Source organism: Enhydra lutris, unplaced genomic scaffold, assembly GCF_002288905.1.
Source record: "Enhydra lutris kenyoni isolate GAN:26980312 unplaced genomic scaffold, ASM228890v2 scaffoldscaffold56, whole genome shotgun sequence".
In the NCBI taxonomy this organism is placed as follows: Eukaryota; Metazoa; Chordata; class Mammalia; order Carnivora; family Mustelidae; genus Enhydra; species Enhydra lutris.
Window position 1 is genome coordinate 9,824,412 of NW_019154140.1, and position 19,979 is coordinate 9,844,390.

The 19,979-nt window shown below is 44.6% G+C and overlaps 1 protein-coding gene across 1 annotated transcript in view; it reads left to right on the forward strand.

Moving 5' to 3' along the window:
- LOC111157846 (solute carrier family 4 member 8) overlaps window positions 1–19,979 on the forward strand; it is a 52,199-nt gene that overhangs the window by 18,320 nt on the left and 13,900 nt on the right. The window contains exons 12-19 of the mRNA XM_022519534.1: window positions 696–941; window positions 5,824–5,929; window positions 6,533–6,694; window positions 8,111–8,224; window positions 11,180–11,341; window positions 12,243–12,494; window positions 15,696–15,764; window positions 17,487–17,660. Coding sequence (XP_022375242.1) covers window positions 696–941; window positions 5,824–5,929; window positions 6,533–6,694; window positions 8,111–8,224; window positions 11,180–11,341; window positions 12,243–12,494; window positions 15,696–15,764; window positions 17,487–17,660 — 1,285 coding nt within the window. The remainder of the gene's footprint in view (window positions 1–695; window positions 942–5,823; window positions 5,930–6,532; window positions 6,695–8,110; window positions 8,225–11,179; window positions 11,342–12,242; window positions 12,495–15,695; window positions 15,765–17,486; window positions 17,661–19,979) is intronic.

A 19,979-nucleotide genomic window follows, 5' to 3' on the forward strand; every position in this document is an offset into this window, starting at 1 on the left:
CAGGATCCTAGGTGAGGGTAAGCAGGCAAATATTACTCTGGATTGTAAAAACCAGAAGGACAAATATCATTTGGTTTGTTGTCCTGTCCCCCGGGTAGTACTGTACCTAAAATTGTGCATCTCCCAGTCTTAAAGAGCTTTATTAACGTCCCTCAGCCATTATTGAAGTCTTGGCTTTTTATTTAAAAAAAAAAAAAAACTTTCCTAGCTAATTCAAATTCCTCTATTTTTATTTCAAGTTCACTTTTAATTTGGCCTAATACACCCCCTTCATATTCTGGTTGCTAGTGATGTGTAGAGACTTGGCAGTGCCCTTATCTCCCTACTTTTCCTATAAAATATTTTCTCCATTTTGTATTAGGAGTGGGAATATGTGGAACAAGGGCCAGCTCTTTTTTCCTAACTGCAAGAATAAGATCTGAATCACGTTGGCCAAAAATGGCAGGAATGGGTGAGGGCTATTCCCTCCTTCTCCATTTCCCATGTCCTTACTGTGGCAAATACCAGCTTGCAGAGCACATCTTTTGTCACAGCTGTCCCTGGGCAGCATTGAGGAGGGAAGTACAGTCAGAATTAGGGACAAACTGGGTTGCAATACCAGAATGGGTACTATGAGACAAACTAACTACATTTCTGACCCTTTGTCTTGTAATTCATCCATCCATACTTTCTGATGAACCTTGGTCTTGTTTCAGAGACTACGCTCTTTCATACCTCTCCCTGCGAGCTTGTATTGGACTGTGGACCGCCTTTCTGTGTATCGTCCTTGTGGCAACTGATGCCAGTTCCCTTGTCTGTTACATTACCCGCTTCACAGAAGAAGCGTTTGCCTCCCTGATTTGCATTATTTTTATCTATGAAGCCATAGAAAAGCTGATACACCTGGCAGAGACCTATCCCATCCACATGCACAGCCAGCTGGACCACCTTAGCCTGTATTAGTAAGTATGGTTTCTACTTGTCTTTTCTTTTTTTCTTCCTTCTTTTTTTTTAATTGTGCAGGGGACCTGACTTTATGGGCTGAATGCAGTGTGCCAGATAGTACTTGTAGCTTGTGTTAAGGAATAAGGAAGTGTCTTGGCCCTCTCGCTGGGAAATAGGGCTGGGGATGTGGAGACCTGGAAGATCTGCCAGAGAGGAGAACAGTCAGGAGTGATGATGGAGAGGATGGACTAAGAGTGAAACTTAGGGCACATGAGAAATGCTTTCCAGAGCATGGCTTTTGGTTCAGGCATGAGACAAAAATGGGCTGCAAAGGGGGGGGGGGGGGGGAATTCAAGTTAGTTGTTGGGAAGAACTTTTTACAAGGATTTGTGAGTCCTTGGAGCATATTTTCAAGATTTTCTGAAAATATATATGGGCTATTCTTCGGAATCATTAAGTAGAGATATAATAATAATTCCTTAGAGATCCACAAGCCTCTTACTTTGTTTCCTAAAGATCTAATAATCTATTTACTTACCTAGATTTCAATCCAAGAGACTCTTTTCTTCGCATGTTTAAGACAGTTCAGATCAGCTGGAAAGGAAGCACAGTATTTGGCTGTGTTTTCAACCATCTAGGAAAGTCTAGTCTTATAAAACATTTCTTCTCTGGAATAGTATTCTCCAAATTATGACTAGAGATCCTCAACCTTTAGCTCTGTCCATCCAGTTCACTCCCTGTTGGCTGTACCTTTCTGATGTGGTGGGTCTGGTTGTGAAGCAAACAATTTCAACCTGGAATTGTCTGAGCAGAGAGAGCACACTGCCAGGAGGTGTCTGTCACCTAGCTACGGATATACTTCCATAGATTTTGCTTATGGATTTATTAACCTTTTAAAGGTCTGAATTCATAAAAAATTTGTTAGAATTTTGAAATTACTATTTTTTTTATTTTTAAATTTTTTATGTTCAGTTAGCTACTGTATAGTACATAATTGGTCTTTGATGCAGTGTTCAGTGATTCATTAGTTAGGTATAACATCCAGTGCTCATCACAGCACATGCCCTCCTCAATACCTATCACTCTATTATCCCCTCCTCCCACCCTCCTCCCCTCTGAAATCCCCAGATTGTTTCTCGGGGTCCGCAGTCTCTCATGGTTCATCTCCCTCTCTGATTTCTCCCCTTTGGCATTTCCCTCCCTTCCCCTATGGTCCTTTGTGCTATTATTTGTTTGGGACTTCATCAGATAAAAAGCTTCTACACAGCAAAGAGAACAGTCAACAAAGCTAAGAGGCAACCAACGGAAAGGGAGAAGATATTTGCCAATGACATTATAGATAAAGGACTGGTATCCAAGATCTATAAAGAACTTCTCAAACTCAACACTCAAAAAACTAATAACTTAGTCAAAAAATGGGCACAGACACTTCTCCAAAAAAGACATGTAAATGGCTCACAGACATATGAAAAAATACTCGACATCATTAGCCATCAGGGAAATTCAAATCAAAACCACAATGAGATATCAACTTACACCAGTTAGAATGGCAAAAATTAACAAAACAGGAAACAAGAAGTGTTGGTGAGGATGCAGAGCAAGGGGAATCCTCTTACACTGTTGGTGGGAATGTAAGCTGGTGCAGCCACTTTGGAGAACAGTATGGAGGTTCCTCAAGATGTTAAGAACAGAGCTACCCTACAACCCAGCAATTGCACTACCAGATATTTACCCCAAAGATACAGATGTAGTGAAAAGAAAGGGCACATGCACCCCAATGTTCATAGCAGGGATGTCCACAATAGCCAAACTGTAGTAGGAGCTGAGATGTCCTTCAACAGATGAATGGATACAGAAGATGTGGTCCATATATACAATGGAATATGACTCAGCCATCAGAAACTCTGAACACCCACCATTTGCATCGACATGGATGTACCTGGAGAGGGGGATTATGCTAAGCGAGATAAGTCAAGCAGAGAAATAGTTATCATATGGTTTCACTCATATGTGGAACATAAGCAGTAGCATGAAATTTTAATAATTACAAAATAACAACCATTAAGGAGTATGGTCTTTAAAGCCTTGTGGATTGCTGATTGGCATTGGGGTAAAGTTCATTCTTTGACCTTTTTAAAAATAATATATTCATTTAACAAAATTTGTTGAGCACCTACTATGTGCCAAGTACTTTTTTAGGCTCTGTCATAGGGCATGACAGACAATGGATCTACCTTCATGAGGCTTATATCCTAATGAGAGAAGACAAACAAAAGTACCCAGCCTTGGATTGAGTAGACTTTGGATCTGAATACTGTAATTCTGTGTTAATAAAGCTCAAGATGGTATTTTCCATATTTGTCTTCCATTGTTGGCAGCTAGAACTCTCCAACTCTTTAAATTATTTTATGTTGGTATGTGTGGAACTGATTTTTAAATTTTTAATTGTTTTTTATTTTATTTTATTTTTTTAAAGATTTTATTATTTATTTCTCGGAGATGGAGAGAGAGCACAAGCAGGGGGAGGGGACAGAAGGAGAGAGAGAGCAGACCTCTCGCTGAGCAGGGAGCCTGACCTGGGACTTGACCCAAAGACCCTGAGATCATGACCTGAGCCGAAGGCAGAGCCTTCACTGACTGAGTCCCCCAGGCATCCCTGGACTGATTTGTTAAGAGCAGTTTAGGTTCATAGCAAAATTGAGCAGAAGGTGCAGAGAGTTCCCATCTACCCTCTGCTCACACATATGAGCAGTTTCCCTGCTATCGCCGTCCCATATACCAGAGTGGTAAGTTTGTTGAAGTGGTAAGTTTATAATGAATTTACATTGATACATCATTATCACCCAAAAACCATAGTTTACATTTGGGTTCACTCTTGGTAATATACATTCTGTGAGTTTTGATGAACCTGTAATGATATACGCCCCATTATAGTATCATACAGAATAGTTTCACTGCTTTAAAAATCCTCTGTGGGGGCTCCTGGGTGGTTCAGTGGGTTAAAGCCTCTGCCTTCGGCTCAGGTCATGATCCCAGGGTCCTGGGATCGAGCCCCACGTCGGGCTCTCTGCTCGGTGGGGAGCCTGCTTCCCTCTCTCTGCCTGCCTCTCTGCCTACTTATGATCTCTGTCTGTCAAAAAAAAAAAAAAAAATCCTCTGTGCTCTGCTTACTCATCCCTTGCTAACACTCCGAGCCCTGGTAATCACTGGTCTTTTTAGCATCTTCATAGTTTTGCCTTTTCCACAATGTCATATAGTTGTAATCATGCAGTATATAGGCTTTTCAGACTGCCTTTGTTCACATACTATTATCTCCTTAAAGATCTTTTATGCCTTGATAGTTTTAATGCCTTGATAGTTTGTTTCTTTTTAGTGCTGGATAATAGTCCATTGTCTAGGTATAGTATAGCTCATCCATTCATCTACTGAAGGACATCTTCGTTGCTTCCAAATTTGGAATTTATTTCTTATTTTTTATTTTTATTTATTTTTATTATTATTTTTTAAAAGATTTTATTTATTTATTTGACAGACAGAGATCGCAAGTAGGCAGAGAGGCAGGCAGAGAGAGGAAGGGAAACAGGCTTCCTGCTGAGTAAAGAGCCCTATGCAGGGCTTGATCCCAGGACCCTGAGATCATGACCTGAGCAGAAGGCAGAGGCTTTAACCCACTGAGCCACCCAGGTGCCCCTGGAATTGATTTTTTAGAAGATTTATTTATTTACTTGAGAGAGAGAGAGAGAGAGAGAAGGAGTGCGCGGATTGGGGTCGGGGAGCAAAGGGAGAGGGGGAGAGAGAGAGTCCCAAGCAGATTCTGTGCCGAACGCGGACCCATGGCCCCTAGATGAGAACCTAAGCAGAAGCCAAGAGTCTGATGCTCAATCAACTGTGCCAACCAGGCACAGCTGGAATTGATTTTTCATACGTAAATGTAGGACTTTATAGCTCTCCCTATTACTTTTCACTTTGTTGGTTTCCACCTCTTACAGTCTGTTGAGATCTTTTTGTATTTTGATTTTGTCACACTATATCCTTAGAAGGCATGCTCATTAAATTTACAGATGATACAAAGTTGGTGGGAATGTCTGTGTTTGTTGTGTATCCTGGGAGCCAGTTCAAGCATGAAGCATGTTGGGACTGGGAGGCAACATGGTGGCCAGTGGGTGGGCAGATCTGGTCTAGTTAGATGGAAGAGGAGGCTGCTGTGGTGGGATATTTCCGGGAATAAAGCAGTGTCAGGAAGAGCTTGCATCACAATTTCAGGAGACTGATTTTTATTTATTTTTTTTCCCCCAAACATTCTATTTGTTTATTTGACAGAGAAAGAGTATAAGCAGGGGGAGCAGCAGGCAGAAGGAGAAGTAGGCTCCCCACTGAGTGAGAAGGACCCTGGGATCATGACCTGAGATGAAGGCAGATGCTCAACCAACTGCGCCACCCAGGCATCCTGAGACTCTGATTTTTAGAACAAGAATGTGATGGGATATAAGGAGCAGGAGATATCCAGGCTTGGAGGAGGCTGTTGAGAGCCGACTGGGGTATCAGGTCCTCCCTGCTCTGTAGACTGAATTCATGGGAAGGGCCTGAGAGGAAGAAACTAAGCAGGAAACCACCAGGGCTAATTCTGGGCACGTGAGATGCCGAGCTTGGTTGTTGGCACAATTTAATTCAAGACCCACATGCTGATTTGTGTCTGTCTTTAGTAATGGCTGACTGGAAAATAAGGATGTGGTTGGACTCACAAATGGGCCTCAAGCAACAGGACCAATCTCAGGGATCTGAAGGGGCAAAAGAGCAACAAGGCAGGCTCTGACAGAACCGTTAGCCCACACATGGCTAAAAGTATTTAATGGAATACTTGGCTGCTTTCTTCAGGAATCTTTTTTCTTTTCCCCTTAGCTGCAGGTGTACTTTCCCAGAAAATCCCAACAATCATACCCTACAGTACTGGAAGGACCACAATATCGTGGCGACAGAAGTCCACTGGGCCAACCTGACTGTTAGTGTAAGTCTGGGAGCTACGTTAAGGTGCTGTGACTGCCGAGGGGTGGCGGGGGGCGGGGGGAAGCATGGCAGCCCTTCAGCAAGGTCTGGTGTTTTCAAAAAGAAAGTTCTTTTTTATTTAAACTATTCTTGCTGACCCTTTCCCCCTTCAGAAGTTCCGTTGTCTATAAAGGGAAAAGAAGATTGCCTTTCTCTTCTCTCCCACACACCCCATATCCGGTGCCCACTCTAAGGAAATATGGGACATGACACCAGGCAGGGCGAGGGGGGGGGGCGCACACCCAGTGTGGTGAGGCTTGAAGAACATTGAGAATGGCAAGTGCTCTGTAATAGAAACAAACCGCCAGGCCCTCCCAGAACTGCGTGCTTGCTTGGGACCATCCTGGTTTCATTTCCAAAAGTGCCTAAGGACAAGAAGTTGTCGGAAGGGGCCCCTAGAAGTGGGAGCACCACAGCCCCATGGAGGTCAGGCAGATGTGGCTGGTGGCCTGCGCTCCCCCGCGCATCCCTGGCCACTGTGGGGTGACAGTGGCAGGCTTTGAAGGCCAGAGCTGTCGATTCCCTTGTGCCTGCCTCTCATCACCCAGAACGCTTGTCCCTCCAGGAATGCCAGGAGATGCACGGAGAGTTCACGGGATCTGCGTGTGGCCATCATGGACCCTATACTCCCGACGTGCTCTTCTGGTCCTGCATTCTCTTCTTCACCACCTTCATCCTCTCAAGCACCTTAAAGACATTTAAGACAAGCCGCTACTTCCCAACCAGAGTAGGTAGCATGCTCGTGAATGTCTTTTGCATTAGAATTCTAATGTAACAGTTGATTCTCTGTGCGCTGAGTGGAGCGGCAGGTGGCCAGCCCCACACGTCCCCACAAGCCACACTATGGCATTCTCCTCTCTTAGTGTCTGGTAACCTTTCCTCAATGTGTGTTGGGGGATGAGGGATTAATACTTAAAAATTTTGTTTAAAAGTGCCAGGTGACAGGTACCTTGCTGGCTCATTCAAGTAGAACACGCGACCCTCTTTGTTTTATTAAGTAGGTTCTATGCTCAATGTGGAGCCCACCCCGGGATCATGACCTGAGCCGAAGGCAGAGGCTTTAACCCACTGAGCCACCCAGGCGCCCTGAGATGTTTTATTTTATTACAGCCACACTAAACTATAAAGCCCTCTGGGGCACAAAGTGGTGAGAAGTGTTATAGAGAAAATGAAGTGGGAAAGCAGTAGAGGAGGTGCTGGAGTAGAGGGTGGTGACCAGCGTCAAGTAGCATCATTGGGGAAGACCCCCAGGGGCAGGGGATGCCTGCGTGAACACAAAGGGGGTGAGGGAGCTGCCTGACATGTTACCCGGAGGAAAAGCATTCCAGGTGGAGGCATGAGCAAGCACAGAGCCCCTGAGCTGGGAGTGAGTCTGGCCCGAGTAAGAAATGACACAGTAGTCTGCAGGACTAGAGTAGAGCGAGCGAGCAGGGAAGTCCTAGAAGCTGGGCTCAGGGACGTGATGACTGCACTGTGGGGGCCTCAGTGGCCAAGGCCTTTTGGGTGTTTGCCTCAGTGAAATGAGGCACCATTTCAGGGTTTTCGTGGAGGAGTGACCTGTTCCAACTTCTGTTTTCAATGATCAGCCTGGCCGCTTTCGAGAAGGGCAGAACAAGGTTAAGGGTCTGCTGTACTTAACGGGACAAGAGCCGATGGACACATGGATCCGGGTCGGAACAGTGGAGGTGGAGACAGGAGCTCAGATCCGGGCTCTGTTCTAAGGGGGAGCCAGTAGGACTGCGTGCAGGTAGATGAACTGTTAGATGTAAGGGAGAAGAGGAGTCGAAGCCGCCACCTAGGCTCTCGGCCGGCACAAGTGGACCTTGACTGGCATAGACAATCTCATTCCAAGTTCTCAGAACTGTTGTCTCCGCCTGGGCATAAATCCTCTGAACAGAACTCTTCCCAGTCAGGGCGGTGACATGAGAGCTTGCTGAATAGTTCCTTCTCCCCCATCATATCCACGCTTTTAGGGTATTAGCCTGGGCATAGTAACATATTCCTATTGTTGAAATATGCTTATATTAATTCAGTTATAAAATGAAAGCATGCTTCCGAGGACTTTTAAAACTTGTATAATACTAAATTCTTTTCTACTGCATTTAACCTAATAAAACGCTTTTCCAATCCTTTCTCACACCAGGTACGCTCCATGGTGAGTGACTTTGCTGTCTTCCTCACTATCTTCACGATGGTGATCATCGACTTTTTGATTGGAGTCCCATCCCCAAAACTTCAAGTTCCCAGTGTGTTCAAGGTAAACAGCTTTCAGGGCACTTGGTGCCCTCGCGTGGTTTCCCAGAAAAGTTACTCCCCGAGGCCGTACCATACCTGAATCCTGTGTTCCACAGTGCCCTCCCTCTAAACTTTGCTCCTCATGCCTTACCTTTTAGAAGAGCAAACTCTGCAGGGTTAGCTGAGTTCAAGCCCAAAAAGTCCGAGAACAGAACCCTAAAGTGGTTAAAAGAACAGAAGGTCTTAAGATTTAAAACAACGGAATTCACATGTTTGCTTAAATACATACCACATTCTGTGGAAATGTGGGGTCCCTGGAACAAGTCTGGTTAACAGCGCTTTCACGGAGCATCAACTCTCTAAGGGCACTAGGAGGGATAAAGAAGCTGGATTAGGACTTGGCACCTGTCCTCAAGGATGGTGCCGCAGGAAGAGGCGAGCGGGCCAGAGGGCCTTGCCCACAGGGTAGCGCTCCTACCAGAGTAACTGGGACAGCTCTTCAGCCCTGTTTCAGTGTTTCTTTGTATAACTCCCTATAATCTATAATATTTTACCCAAAATGTATACAAAAAAGGCAAACAAATGATCATATGTGGGGACTCTAGATCTGTTTAGGTGCGCTGAGTAACACAGAGGATGGGAAGCTGAGGGGAGGGAAAGCCCTGGTGTACTCAGTGACCTGGGAAGAATCATACAATGAGAAGACAGGAGAAGCTGGAGAGGAGAAGGAAGACAGGAATAAAGGCAGCCCCTTGACTTACAAACATCTCTATACCACACGCTTTTGTCTTCCCTTTCTTTTTCTCTCCCTCCCTGAAATAGACCTAGGTAAAAATATCTTTTTCCATAGTGCCTGAAAATTTTTTATTTTGTTAAATGCACTGTAATGCCATCAGTTAGAAATTTGTGGATTAAAAAAACAGCCTCTTTAAAAATATAATTTCTCCGAGAATATGTCATTCTCACCTTTGTTTGAATGAGTGCAGTCAGCTTTCTCTCTAATACCTAGCTAAGGTCAACCCTCCAGGAGGAATGGATTTGGTGTAAAAATAAGTAATTCGAGAACATTAAGCAGTCCTTGGAAAGGTTCCCTGATGGGTAGGCTTAAGATAATCAGAAGGTACTGAATTTCTGGGACATCTGGGAAGAAGGCCTCTGGGAGGTAGGAAAGAGATGAGGAGGGAAAACGGGAGAATGTCAAGGAAAATGTTGCTCATTGGCAGGCCTCCCTTTCAGGAAGCAAAGAAGAAATTTTCTTTCTTCTTTCCTTCTCTATTATGCCACATAGCCCCTAGTGATTAAGACCTGGTCTGAAGGCTAGTACTGTTACTAATGTGTTAATGTCAGTCAGAGGTTTGTTTTTGTTTATTTTTTAAGATTTTAAAAATTTTATTCATTTGAGAGAGAGTGAGTGCAAGCGAGTGAGAGCATGATCAAGGATTGGAGGTCAGAGGGGATAGGGAGAAACAGACTCCTGGCAGAGCAGGGAGCCCAGTGACATGGGGCTTGATCCCAGGACCCCAGGATCATGACCTGAGACAAAGGCAGATGCTTAATCGACTAAGCCACCCAGGCACCCCATGTCAGCCAGAGTTTAATGAATTTTTATGCTGACTTGAGAATTTAACTTAGAACATTGTTACTAAGGAGACATGGATTCTATAAACTTTCAGAACTTAAGCTATTCATAATTTGGGATTTGGTGGCATTATTGATTAACATTTGAATCCTACAGTCATGACCCATATGGACCCAACTACTTTGGATGTAGCAGTCTTTTCTTTGAAGATTTTTTTATTATTATTTATTTATTTGACAGAGACACAGCAAGAGAGGGAACACAAGCAGGGGGAGTGGGAGAGGGAGAAGCAGGCCCCCTGCTGAGCAGGGAGCCTGATGTGGGGCTGGATCCCAGGACCCTGAGATCATGACCTGAGCCGAAGGCAGATGCTTAATGACTGAGCCACCCAGGCACCCTGCAGTCTTTGCTTTGTTCATTGAGTTTGGGTCAATTCTGGGCCAGTTTGTATCCCTGGCCTTTTATCTTCCATTACTACTTGCTAGACAAGGGGAACTTTTCTTCCCCAGAATACCCTGGAGGGGGTTTGAGGATCTAAGAGAGTTTAAGTATGTCAAAAACACCCAAACAAGATTTATGAACAGTAGTGGTCTTACAGGGATATTGGAGAGGGTCCTAGACCTAACAGGCCCTCAAGTTCAATAGTCTTGGGCTCTTCTCTCAAGTCTCTAGTACTTGGGCTCCAGTTTCACTGCTGATGGGAGAAGGCCCCTGAACCAACACAATCTGAGCCAATGAGCTCTATTTGCCTTTATTTGTGCCGTGACATGTGTTGTATGGCTTCTGGGGGGACCAGTCTGAAATCTGGAGGTAGATAGTAAAAATTATTTATATTTGCCTTAATTATAATTGTATTAAAATTCTTTTTTGACAGTGGATTTTGTTATTTTACTTGGGTTAATGTTCAGATAAAGTTGCTTTCTCTGTATGTGGGTTTGGAGAGTAAGAGAAGGAAGTGAAGGATTAATGAATATTTCATAGGAAGTTGATAATTGGGGATTGACTCAAAGGGAATTTGGAACAAGGTCATAGATTTCCTAAGGAGTTGCTGTATTTTATGACTTTTTTTTTTTTTAAAGATTCATTTACTTGAGAGAAAGAGAAAGCAAGTGAGATAAAGAACAAGAGCAGGGGAGAGGGGTAGAGGAAGAGGGAGAAGCAGACTGCCTGCTGAGCAGAGAGCCTGACGTGGGGCTTGATCCCAGGACCCTGGGACCATGACTTGAGCTGAAGGCAGACGCTTAACCAACTGAGCCACCCAGATGCCCCACATGACTTTTTTTTTTTTAAGGATTCTCATTTAAGAATAATGTGAATATTCTGATTTATTTTGATCTGCTTTGCCCTAATGACTACAGTTAAAATACAAAAATAAAACTTTGTTTTTTTCCCCTTCAGCCAACAAGGGATGATCGAGGGTGGATTATTAGTCCCATTGGCCCCAATCCCTGGTGGACTGTGATAGCTGCGATTATCCCGGCTCTTCTCTGCACTATCTTAATATTCATGGACCAACAGATCACAGCTGTCATCATTAACAGGAAGGAACACAAGCTCAAGGTAATAAAAGTTCTGACCTAGAAGAACAAATAGCAGCCTATTACTTTTTTTTTTTTTTTTTTAGGATCAGCCCATTTAGACCACGAACTATAGAACCTGGATAAAAACAGTCATGGAAGGAGCTCATAAAGGGTTTTCAGGGGCTTCCAATCCCTCCACTAGTGACAAAGATTGGTTTGGAGATGAAACCGGAGTAGGGCATGATGGAAAGATGTGAAGGGAGATTGGACTCCATCATTGTCCTCGCAAACCTGTGGGGAAGGGGGTGGGCACAATTCCTTATAGTCCCTATACAGGCTTATCCTTCTGAGGTTCAGTTCAGGGCTTGAGGTGCTGTTTCCTAGAGTCAGATAGTCTCCCCCATGGTGTGCATTACTGGGGTTTTCAGACTGAACCTTGAGCCCAAGGGTTCTAAGGATATAGGGTTGATTTTAGCACATTTACTAGTGAAAGGCTCCATGCCTTCATCTCTGTTCTCTCGTTATGTGGAGTAGACAAATCCATATTTGTCAAGAATCTGGGGGTGTTTGTAAGAAGCCATTAATTTCTAAATCCTCTATTGTCGATCATCTAGACACTAGGATGGTCAAGATGTATCTTGGTCTCTGGTTACTCTGCCAAGAAGAGATGAATCTTTGAATGTATGAGACTCTGGGTGAGATCTGGGGTGTGCTTGAATAAAAAATGGATATAGCATGTATAGGATAGGCTAAAGTTTCCTTTTTTTCTTCCCTGTTCCCTCCAAACCAGGAGGGGCTGGAAGACTCGTCTGAGATCCCTGGACCCCTTCTTCCTTACCTATACACCCCTTCATGCTTTGGGCCTGGGACTCTTAGCTCACTGTTCTATGCCCCACTACCACAAGCCCATGGGTGGTGACGGAGACTCTGTTTCCCCACAGAAAGGTTGTGGCTACCACCTGGACCTGCTGATGGTGGCCATCATGCTGGGTGTCTGCTCCATCATGGGCCTGCCTTGGTTTGTGGCTGCAACTGTCCTGTCCATCACGCACGTGAACAGCCTCAAGCTAGAATCTGAGTGCTCTGCTCCTGGAGAACAACCCAAGTTCTTGGGCATCCGAGAACAGAGAGTGACAGGCCTTATGATCTTTGTGCTGATGGGCTGCTCAGTCTTCATGACGGCCATATTAAAGGTAACCATTCGTTCCCACATTAGATAAATATTTAGTGCCTGATTTATGTCAGGAATTCTGTTAGGTCCTGGGAATACAGTGATATGCCAAAGAGATACACATACAAATTCCTGCCCTGGGAGAGCTTACTTTAGCCAGGTAAGATGGATAAGATGTAGTTAAAGACGCTAGTCAGGAAAAAAACATGAGGGGCACCCAGCTGGCTCTGTCAGTGGAGCATGCGACTCTTGATCTTGGGGTTGTGATTTCAAGCCCCATGGTGAGTATGGAGATCACTTAAGAATAAAATCTTAAAAAAAAAGAGGGGTTCCTGGGTGGCTCAGTTGGTTAAGCTTCCAACTCTTGATCTCGCTTGGGATCTTGGATTCAGGCCCCTCATTGGGCTCTACTCTGGGCATGGAGCCTACTTTAAAAAAAAAGAAAGAGGAGAAGGGAGAGGAGTGTACAAAAAAAAGGAAGAAAGAAAGCAAACATGATAAATATAGAATATGAAGATGATAAAAGGAAATAGTGTTCCATGGTGCTACAGAGAATGAGGGGAATGCTGTTTTCATTCATGTGGTCAGAGAAGGCTTCTACGGAGATGGTGTTTAAGATGAGATGGAGCCAGGGGCGCCTGGGGGGTGTCTCAGTGGGTTAAAGCCTCTGCCTTCAGTTCAGGTCATGATCTCAGGGTCCTGGGATCGAGCCCCACATCAGGCTCTCTGCTCGGCGGGGAGCCTGCTTCCCTTCCTCTTTCTCTGCCTGCCTCTCTGCCTACTTGTGATCTCTGTCTGTCAAATAAATAAATAAAATCTTCTAAAAAAAAGAAAAGATGAGATGGAGCCAGCTGTGCCATGGATGGAAGGAGATGGCATGGGGGAAGTGAGAATAGCAATCTAGTCAGGCCCAAGATGGGAAAGAGTGATATGTATTCTAAGAAATATGAGGGCCATGTGGCTCAAGGGCATTGAGTCAAGGCAACAGCATAGTGAAATGAGAGTGAAGAGCAGGTAGGCTCAGGCAGCTCATGCAGGGCCTCATGGACTCTGGTAAAGTTCACCTCTGAAGGGTTAACTTTCAGGCAAGGGACATGATCCATTTAGTATTTTTATTTTTAAGATTTTTTTATTTATTAGAGAGAGAGAATGAACAGTGGGGAGGGGCAGAGGAAGAAAGAGAGAGAGAGAAAGAAGCAGACTCCTCGCTGAGCAGGAAGCAGATCCAAAGTCTTGTTGGTTGACTGGATGTGGGATGGAGTGTGGAAAATGGAAAAATCAAAATGCCTGCTAGGTTTCTGATTTGACCATCTGGGTGGAGAGTAGAGACATTTAAGATGGAGAAGACTGCATGAAAGAGGGAGTGATTTTGTGAGAGGTGATGGGACTATGGTCAGATTTGGGTGAGACACCCAGCAGGCAACTGCGTGAAGAAGCTAGAGGAAGGTTCTGGATTAAAAATATAAATGTGGGAGTCAACAGCACTTAGTGGTATTGAAAGCCCTGGGAGTAGATAAGATCACTCAGGGAGAAGGGTAGATATAACAGAGAAATAGGCCGAGAGGCAGGAGCCGAGTCTAAGGAGCTCCAATATTTAGAAGTCAGGTAGAGGAGGAGACAGCAACAGAGACTCAGAAGGAGCTGCCAGAGAGGTAGGATGGAAACCAAGAGGGTGTGGTATCAGGGAAGCCAAGCAAGGGGAATGTTTCCAGAAAGAGGGATTGGTTAGAATCTGTCTGTCTAGAATGATAAAGACTGAACCAAGCCATTAGATTTGGCAACATGGAGGCCTAACGTGCCTCGACAAGGACAGATTCAGTGGAATGATAAGGCTGAAGTTGAATTTCAGGGAAGTGAAGAGCAAATAGGAGGTGAGAAGTAAAGAGAGCACGGGCAGACAGCTCTTTCAAGAGATTTTTTATATTAAATGGGACAGAAAATGGGCAGTGGCTGGTGTGGGATGTGGGGTTAAAGAGGATTTTTGGAAAGACAGAAGATGCCTTGAATGTGAGAAAAAAATGTTTTTAGTTTTGTGGGTATAAGACTTGCTTTTGGAAAAATGGGGTGAAAAGGAAAGTTCTCTGGCTGTATTGCCAAGTCCCAAACACTCCGGAGCATTCTGGAAATGAGGCTCCCTTGCCTCCTTTTCCCCTCTTTTTGGTGACTCTTCAGCCACCCCAGCCTGCCCTGTGAGTGCTATTTAAGGGCCATAGTTGAGAGAAATGGGAGAGGACTTGGAACCATCTTCCTGGCCCCTTACTTTCCACCCAGTCCACCTCTCCTCACGCCCCCTCCCCACTTCTACTCTCTGTCCCCAGCCCTGCCCCCACTCCCTCCTCCGGTCTAGCCATCATCTGGAGGAGCCCACAGGTTGCTGCTCCTCCAGGAAACTAACCACGAAGGCATGGCGGTGGGCATTGCCTGGTCTTCCTAGAACTGTCTCAGAAGGCTTCTTTCAGGACACCATTCAGTAGTTCTACAAGCAAGGTTAGCAACAAACTGAGATGTCTGCTCACTCTACAGTTGAAACAACATAAAATCTAATGGGGATTTTCTAGTTCTGAGAGGAATTATGTTTGGAAATTTTCTTTAGCTTCAGAATAAAAACAAGCCAAGTTCCGTCTTCAGCTACAAGACATCCCTTGCCTTAATTCTGCAGGCCTCATTTCCCTACCTCATAGAGTTGCCCTGAAGATAGCTGAGATTGATAGATGTGATCTGATAGGTGTGTATGCATATTCAAGTGCAATAGAATGATATTGATTTTTCTCCCCAAATCATTCCCCGATACCTCCCCATTCCTGCCCTCAAGTCTCTGGTTAGCAGAAAGGAAACTTTTTAGTCCATGTTAAAATACACGAAGTCCCTGAGATGATTGATTATGTAATTAGTGTAAAAAGATGTGTGTGTGTGTGTGTGTGTGTGTGTGTGTGTGTGTCTGCCCATCCCCATGGAGGAGGAAGAGCCAGACAAGGGTAAAATGTGAGGCCTGTGATTTAACGAGGACCAGATTACTCTTACGTGTACTCATTTCATCTCAGAATGAAAGGATATTTGATCATTGTCAGCTTCTGATTTTGCTTCTCCTTCTAAATCATGCCAGAGGCAGCAGGAGCTAATGAGGTGTTTATGCCGTGGTTGGGGGACTCGGTTTCCTTCTTGGAGATTTACAAGTTTATGATAGCTAATTTAATTTCCGGTCTTTCTGTCCTTTTGTCCTCAGTTTATCCCGATGCCAGTACTCTATGGAGTTTTCCTCTACATGGGAGTTTCCTCCCTACAAGGAATTCAGGTATTGCACGCTTCGGCCTGGGCAATGACTTTGCACCACGAGCTCATCCATCCTGACCAGAGAGGGAGGGATCCCCCAAGGGTGCATGAACCCGTTCTCGTGGGAACCCCTTTCCTAGGCTTGCCGATTAAAGCTATTTGAGGATTTAAATGTTGGATTTAAATGTTGCCTCTGTCACATACCAACCTTAGGGAAATTACCTGTTATTTCTCTGAGACTCAGTTTCCATTTTTGTCCAGTAGAGACAGTAGGTCACCTACTGTCTGCTCATGTTTCTTTGGGCACTGGGCAAGTCATTTGGACAGTCAAGCTGGCATGAGAGGACAGAGACTTTTGGGATGGCCTGGCTTGATGTCATGGTACCAGTCCTTCATTAGCTATGTAGCAGACAGCAGGCTTCCACGCATGGATCACACTAGCTATCGCGCCAGGCTACGGTGTGAGCGAGGCAGACGACACTGGCTGTAGTGCGGGCTGCTCCAGGTCGGCGGGTACTACTTCCTGTTGTGCTCTGCCTTTGCCCATCTGTCAACTCATTCCTCTGAATCCTTTGAACATAGAAAATCAGGAGCGTGCCACAGTCCATGTGGGCACTCCAGATGAATATCCAGGGGTCACTCTTACCCACTGAGTTTTAATGTGACCTTGGGCAGGTATTGAATCCCTCTGGGATTCTGGTTTCCTTTTTATTTATTTTTAATTAATTAGTTAATTAATATTTTATTTGTTTCAGAGAGAGAGGGAATGAGAGAGAGAAAGCACAAGCAGGCGGGGAGAGGCAGAGGGACAGGGAGAAGCAGACTTCCTGCTGAGCAGGAATCCTGACTTGGGGGTTTGATCCCAGGACCCTGGGATCATGACCTGAGCCTAAAGCAGACACTTAACTGACGGAGCCACCCAGAAGCCCCTGTTTTCCTTTTTATAATGTAAGGATGGTCATATGTTCTATATCCAGAATGTCATGAAGTTTTATCTTTTTACTATAAATAATCAATGAAAAGCACCAAACTCTTCAAAGAACAAGTAAGAGATAAGGTTTTGATAATAAGCAGAAAGGTGGAACTGGCTTATTTTGTTCTCAACAATCCCTGAGAAAGATCTCTCAGGAGCTAGTGTGAGAGAGAAGAAAGAAATTTGAACCTAGAATTAGAAAAGATGGATTTAGGGGCCCCTGGCTGGCTCAGTGGATAGAACATGTGACTCTTGATCTTGGGGTTATGAATTCGAGCACCGTGTTGGATACAGAGATTACTTTAAAAAAAATCTTTAAAAAAAAGAAAAGAAAAGAGGGGCACCTGGGTGGCTCAATCAGTTAAGTGGCTGTTTTCAGCTCAGGTCATGATCCTGGGGTCCTGGGATCCAGCCCCACAACGGACTCCCTGCTCAGTGGGGAACCTGCTTCTCTTTTTCCCTCTGCCTGTTGCTCCCCCTGCTTGTGCTCACTCTCTCTGTCTCTCTCCCTCAAATAAAGAAACAAATCTTTAAAAAAAAGAAAAGAAAAGAAAAGAAAGATGGATTTAAATGTTGCCTCTGTCATATAACAACCTTAGGGAAATTACCTGTGTTTCTCTGAGACTCAATTTCCGTTTTTGTCCAGTGGAGACAGTAGGTAACTTACTGCCTGCTCATCAGAGCAGGAGATGTAAGAGACATGAATGGGCCTCACAAGGCTTCTGACCCAGAGAAACCTCCTGAAAATAAATGCCAGTTCCCTCCTTCCAGTTCTTTGACCGTCTGAAGCTCTTTGGGATGCCTGCAAAGCACCAGCCGGACTTCATCTACCTTCGGCATGTGCCCCTGCGCAAGGTACACCTCTTCACCCTCATCCAGCTCACCTGCCTCGTCCTGCTCTGGGTCATCAAGGCATCTCCAGCTGCCATTGTCTTTCCGATGATGGTGAGTTTCCAGCATTATGGTTTATTTTTAAAAAGTGCAATGAAATGTACATAACAGAAAGTTTATCATCTTAACCACTTTGTAAGGGTACACTTTGTGTTGTGGTACAACTCTTGCTACCATACATTTCCAGAACTATTTTACCTTGCAAAACTGAAACTCTGTACCCATTAAACAAGGACTCCCTACTGCCCCTCCCCTAGGCCCTGGCAACCACTATTCTATTTTGGTCTCCATGAATTTGACTACTCCAGGTGCCTCATGAGAGTGGAACCATGAAGTATTTGTGTTTTTGTATCTGGCTTATTTTACTTATTAGCATAATGTCTCCAGGAGGCTCATCTATGTTGTAACATGTGTCAGAATGTCCTTATGAAAGACTGAATAACATTCCTGTGTGTGTGTTTTTATGTATATATATATATATATATGTATATATATATATATATACACACACGTACCACCTTTTGGTTATCTGTACATTCGCTCGTACACACTTGGATTGCTCCCACTTTTTGGCTATTGTGAATAATGCTGTCATAAACATGAATTGTACAAATAAATGTGTTCCACTTTCAGTTCTTTGCGGTGTATACCTAAAAGTGGATTGCTGGATCATATGGTGATTCCATTTTTAATTTTTTGAGGAACGGCTGCGTGATTTTATAAGTACATGGGTTTCCAATTGGTCCACATCTTTGGCAAAACTTATTTTCTGCTTTGGGCCTTTTAGTTTTGTTTGTTGTGTTCTGGCGATCAGCTATCCTAAAGCTTGTGAAGCTTGTGGTTTCGATTTGCATCTCCCTAATGACTAGTGAGCTTGAGCCCGTTTTCATGTGCTTATTGACTGTATATCTTAAGACCTGTCTGTTCAAGCCCTTGCCCATTTTTTAATCAGATTGTTTGTTTTTGGTTGTTGGTGTTGAGTTTCAGGAGTTCTCTATCATTCTGGATATTAACCCCTTATCAGCGGCGAGTCTTCTGGTCGGCTTTTGCAGGAGCAGCGTTATTTGTGGACCTTGAGGTGTGGGTGCACGTGTGAGGTGGCTTAGCTTCTTTACTTTCAAGTCTATCGGTCTGTCTCCCTCCTCCCCTCCCTCCCTCCCTTCCTAACTTCCTTTCTTTTCTCTGTGTCTCATGACTCTGACACAGAGAACATTCTTCATGTTCACAATAATTTGCATGTTACTTCAGAGCAACAGAGATCTGGTTTAGAATTCATTGCGATCAGAAGTGCTTGGAGTGGTGGAAAGGCACTGTTTTCAGCCACTGGGAGAGGGGACAAAGTTGGCCCAGCACTGAGAAGTGACTGGGACATCCTCACCTACTCTTGAACTGAAGCAGAGACTTTGAAAAAGGGACTAGGGAAGCTCAGCTGTGTGTGGTACCGCAGATGACGAGCTGCTGCCTGCCACTAGGGCGAGGATGAAATTCTTGCCACTGGACATCCTCCCAATCTCATCTTCTCCTGTTACCTTCTCCTCTCTGGCTTACCCTGGGTCACGAGGCTGCGGAACATTCCATGGGCTGTTTGAAAGTGACCCAAAGGGTGGGCCTCTAGGGAGAAAAGGCAGTGAGGATAATGTCTGGTGCTTATTTCAGGACTTTTTGGGAGAATATTCAAGGGTGAGGAAAACGGGGGTGGGCGGGGCTCTTCTCCCCTCCTCTCTTACACATGTACCTCCTGATAGATCTCTCAGTTTTGTCAGAGTTCATGTAGATTTCTGCATTTGGGTGTTATATTCAGGGGTTGACTGTTAGGTTAAATTAACAGCAAATGCCTGACAACCCCTTGGAAGGGACACTATTATTTTGGATTTATTGAGAGAGTAGTTGTGGACATGAGGGAGAAACGTGGTTGAACATAAGCCTGATTTGCCTCATTGCTGTCCAGCCACCAGACGTAGCCGCTGAATACCAGTCACTCCAAGCTGGTCATTCTGGGTTATTATTAATTCCCCTTTGGCAAAAATGGCCTTTTATGGGGAAAAAAGTGGAGCAGCAGCTGAGGTATCCTCCTATGTACAGATGAGGAAATTAGCTGTCAGATTTTAGGCAAGTTACTTTCTCTCCCTGGGGCTCAGTTTCGTCAAATACAAAAAGAGTGTCAGGCCAGTCCAGGGGGCAGAACCACAAAACACTAGGGATTCAGGATGCAGGCATATAGCAAGGATTTTGTGGGGAAATGTAAAGGCGAAGGATCAGGGGGAATTCTGATGGTCCTTCAAAGTCCTTCCTGCCATGGTGAGGTGTGCTTGGCCTGGGCGTGCCTGGTCTTGCCATAGCTGGGCTCTGGCAAAAGCTCTCTCCCCTAGGACT